The 3203-nt window shown below is 48.1% G+C and overlaps 2 protein-coding genes across 2 annotated transcripts in view; both read left to right on the forward strand.

The window, feature by feature from the left end:
* The window catches only part of LOC109540089 (phospholipase B1, membrane-associated), a gene marked incomplete at its 5' end in the record, with an annotated part of 6305 nt that extends 5544 nt beyond the window's left edge, over window positions 1–761 (forward strand). Inside the window, 1 exon segment of the mRNA XM_048665838.1 lies at window positions 603–761. Within this exon segment, the coding sequence (XP_048521795.1) occupies window positions 603–739 (137 nt within the window).
* A 162-nt stretch (window positions 762–923) lies between these two features.
* LOC109540090 (purine nucleoside phosphorylase) lies at window positions 924–2023 on the forward strand. Its single transcript, XM_019908289.2, has 5 exons — window positions 924–946; window positions 1000–1094; window positions 1149–1310; window positions 1372–1755; window positions 1812–2023. Exons 1-5 carry the CDS (start codon window positions 924–926, stop codon window positions 2021–2023), a joined length of 876 nt encoding a protein of 291 aa, XP_019763848.2.
* The last annotated feature ends 1180 nt before the right edge of the window (window positions 2024–3203 follow it).

The raw sequence follows: 3203 nt of genomic DNA on the forward strand, positions 1-3203 counted from the left end.
TTTCGCTTTCTGAGTCAAAACTACTCGAATTTCCTCACTCACGTTACGACTGAATCGACTTTTCAATTCTCTATCCAACGATGCCAAAACGAATTATTTGGCTCGAATGGTTCTTGAGAAACTTCGAAAAAAGCAGCATCATGTTCAAGTGGATTTCGCAACTCTGAGCGTTCTTGCTGCCATTTTTCCTCCGAGAAATAAGCAAAAACGGGACGGAAAACATGAAGTTTTGCAATAATCTTGCGCCACCCTTGCACAAAACGACGATCATTTTTCAAATTTCATAGATTACAGAAGACTGTAATTTTTCTACATAACCCCTCCCCCCCCCGACTTTAAAGCTTGATCCGCCCCTGAAGTTTCTCCTGTCCTACATATGGCGCCGTTGCCAGCTTGGGCGTTTGTTCCCAGAGAGGCGTTTTTGTTCAATCGGATTTCATTGTTTCGGGTCGTAACTACTAAGTTGTCAGATTTTAACCATTTGTTGGAATAAATAATCTGGGCGCGGTTTGAACTTATGCGGAAACACCCAGTTTGAGAACATAAAAAAAGCAAATTTGGCACTGCGAATGGCTGCAAATAATTTGGCTGCGACGTTCCAGCTGCCAACGACCTGTGGAACTCCCTGCTGGAGCCCTACGGCCAGAAAACGACCAACGGCGGGCCGGAATTCGCCCGCTTCCTGTGCCCATCGGCCGAGCGCCCCTACCTGTTCACCCGGAGAAACGCAAACCGCTAATAAACGACTGTTTTCCCCCGAATTTTTGGTAGTTTCACTCGCCCTGTACGCGCAGCTGAGAAAGACAAAGTTCAACCTCAAGTACCCACTTGATAGCGACTGCTATCGACTTGTCATAATTCGGCTGGCAATCTTAACAAGCCCACAATCAATCGCAGTGAGTGGCACAGAGCAGCTCGTCGAAATGAGTGCGCTACCTGCTGATGAGTGAGTAGCAACAGCCCTAAAAAACATCCACACGATCGGGCGGTTCTTTGCAGGTTCAACCGGGGATTCATTGAAGAATCGGCGCGCTTCATCCGAAGCCGGGTGCCCGTTGCCCCAAAGCTGCTCATCATCTGCGGCTCCGGACTAGGTAAGAACCCGCCCCCTGCCAGGGGCCGACACTGACTTTTCTCATGTGGAAAAGGGGGGCTGGCCGACACGCTCGAAAAACCCGTCACACTCAGCTACGACGAGATCCCCAATTTCCCCCAAAGCACCGTGCCAGGGCATGCCGGGGAGCTGATCTTCGGCACCCTCGCCAACGTGCCAGTGGCGTGCATGAAGGGCCGCTTTCACTACTACGAAGGTACTGCCTGCTGCAGGCCCCCAACTAGCCCATCCCCTTCTTCAACTGGTCACCCCCGCAGGTTATTCGCTGCAAAAAGTGACCACCCCCATCCGCATCATGCAGCTGCTGGGGATTAAGGGGCTGATCGTCACCAACGCGGCCGGCAGCGTCAACAAAGCCTACCAAGTGGGCGACATCATGCTGATCAAGGATCATCTGAACTTCTTCGCGTTTGGTGGGCGGCATCCGTTGCGCGGGCCGAATGATCCCCAATTCGGCGCCCGATTCTTCCCAATGAATCGCGCCTACGATCGGGCGCTGCTCCAAGTGGGGAAAAGGGCGGCGGCGGAAGTGGGCCTGGCCAATCACTGCCACGAGGGCGTCTATGGAATATATTCGGGGCCCAACTATGAAACAGTGGCGGAAATCAAGTACCTCCAACTAGTGGGCGTCGATGCGATAGGTAAAGTTCCATAAAACCCGCCCAACTGTCCTAAACACAACCGTTTTCTTTTGGAGGAATGTCGACCGTGCCGGAAGTTTTGGTGGCCAAACACTGCGGTCTGCGGGTTTTCGGGTTCAGTTTCATCACGAATAAGTGCGTCGACTCCTACGAGGAGGCGGAGGAACCAAACCACGCCCACATTCTGGATGTGGTGCAAGCCAAAGCGGAAAAACTCAAAAACCTGGTTATCAAGTTTGTGGAACACACAAGCGCCCAGTGGCTGTAAAAGCAGAAAAACTGCCTCGTGTTGTTGAAAAAATATATACCTACTGCTATTTAATTATTTTACATAATATAATTTTCAAGGCAATTCGATCAGGCGCGACGGCTATCGGCAACGCTGTTAAGGCGCGATTGCTTTTGACGTTGAGCGTCAAAAAATCAACAATTCCGAAACTTTTCCGCCCATTTTTCGGCCACGACACCACCAAGAGTCAACAATTGAAGCCTCCCAACATTCCCCTTCTTACCCATGTAAAGATCCAAAGCAAATCGGCAGGAAATTACGAAAAACACCCGCAACTCCCACTCAGCTTTTTCAGCTAATTTGAGCAATGCTTACCGGTTGCTATCCATGTGCTGAACCGCCCACATCTCCAGTCCAGTTTAAAAAACAGTTGGCCGATAATTTGCACAAAAAAACACATTTGAAACGCTCATTGTTTGACAACAAACGCGACTGGGTTCTGAGCGCGCGCAACTGGCGCCACCTGTTGCCCAACAGGGCTTTTAAGAATCAGGGTCGGTTTACATCGGCATCTTTGCACCCACTAGTAGGGGCGTGGCCAAATTTGATTTAATATTAAGAGGCCCACAATGGGGCTTAAAAAGCCATTCTGTGGCTCTAGTTGATCTTGAGAAACTTCGAAAAAAGCAGCGTCATGTTCAAGTGGATTTTCCAACTCGAAAAAAACCACGCAAATCTAAAACTTCCTGAATTCAAGCATTTTTTGAGAAAACTGCCAACAATTCCCCAGCCATGGTTCACTTTCGAAAAAAAGGCCATTTAGTTCTGTCTAGAATGATGTACAAATGAGCGTTCTTGCTCATTTTGCCTCCGAGATCTGATCAAAAATGGGACGGAAAACATGAAATTTTGGCATAATCTTGAACCAACGATGCCAAAACGAATTCTGTGGCTCAAATGGTTCTTGAGAAACTTCGAAAAAAGCAGCGTCCTGTTCAAGTGGATTTCGCAACTCAAAAAAAAACCGCGCAAATCTAAAACTTCTTCAATTCAAGCATTTTTTGAGAAAACTGCCAACATTTCCTTATCGATGGTCAACTTTCTAAAAAGGCCATTTATATCTATCTAGAATGATGTACAAATGAGCGTTCTTGCTCATTTTGCCTCCGAGATATGAGCAAAAATGGGACGGAAAACATGGAATTTTGGCATAATCTTG

This window comes from Dendroctonus ponderosae, unplaced genomic scaffold (genome assembly GCF_020466585.1).
Source record: "Dendroctonus ponderosae isolate FM_Combo_2020 unplaced genomic scaffold, Dpon_F_20191213v2 Dpon_F_20191213_4, whole genome shotgun sequence".
Classification (NCBI taxonomy): domain Eukaryota; kingdom Metazoa; phylum Arthropoda; class Insecta; order Coleoptera; family Curculionidae; genus Dendroctonus; species Dendroctonus ponderosae.

Coding starts and splice junctions, on each gene's coding strand:
- LOC109540090 (XM_019908289.2), top strand. CDS start 924: ATGAGTGCGCTACCTGCTGATGA. Junction 1,311..1,371: donor CCGCTTTCACTACTACGAAG/GTACTGCCTGCT, acceptor TCACCCCCGCAG/GTTATTCGCTGCAAAAAGTG. Junction 1,756..1,811: donor AGTGGGCGTCGATGCGATAG/GTAAAGTTCCAT, acceptor TTTCTTTTGGAG/GAATGTCGACCGTGCCGGAA.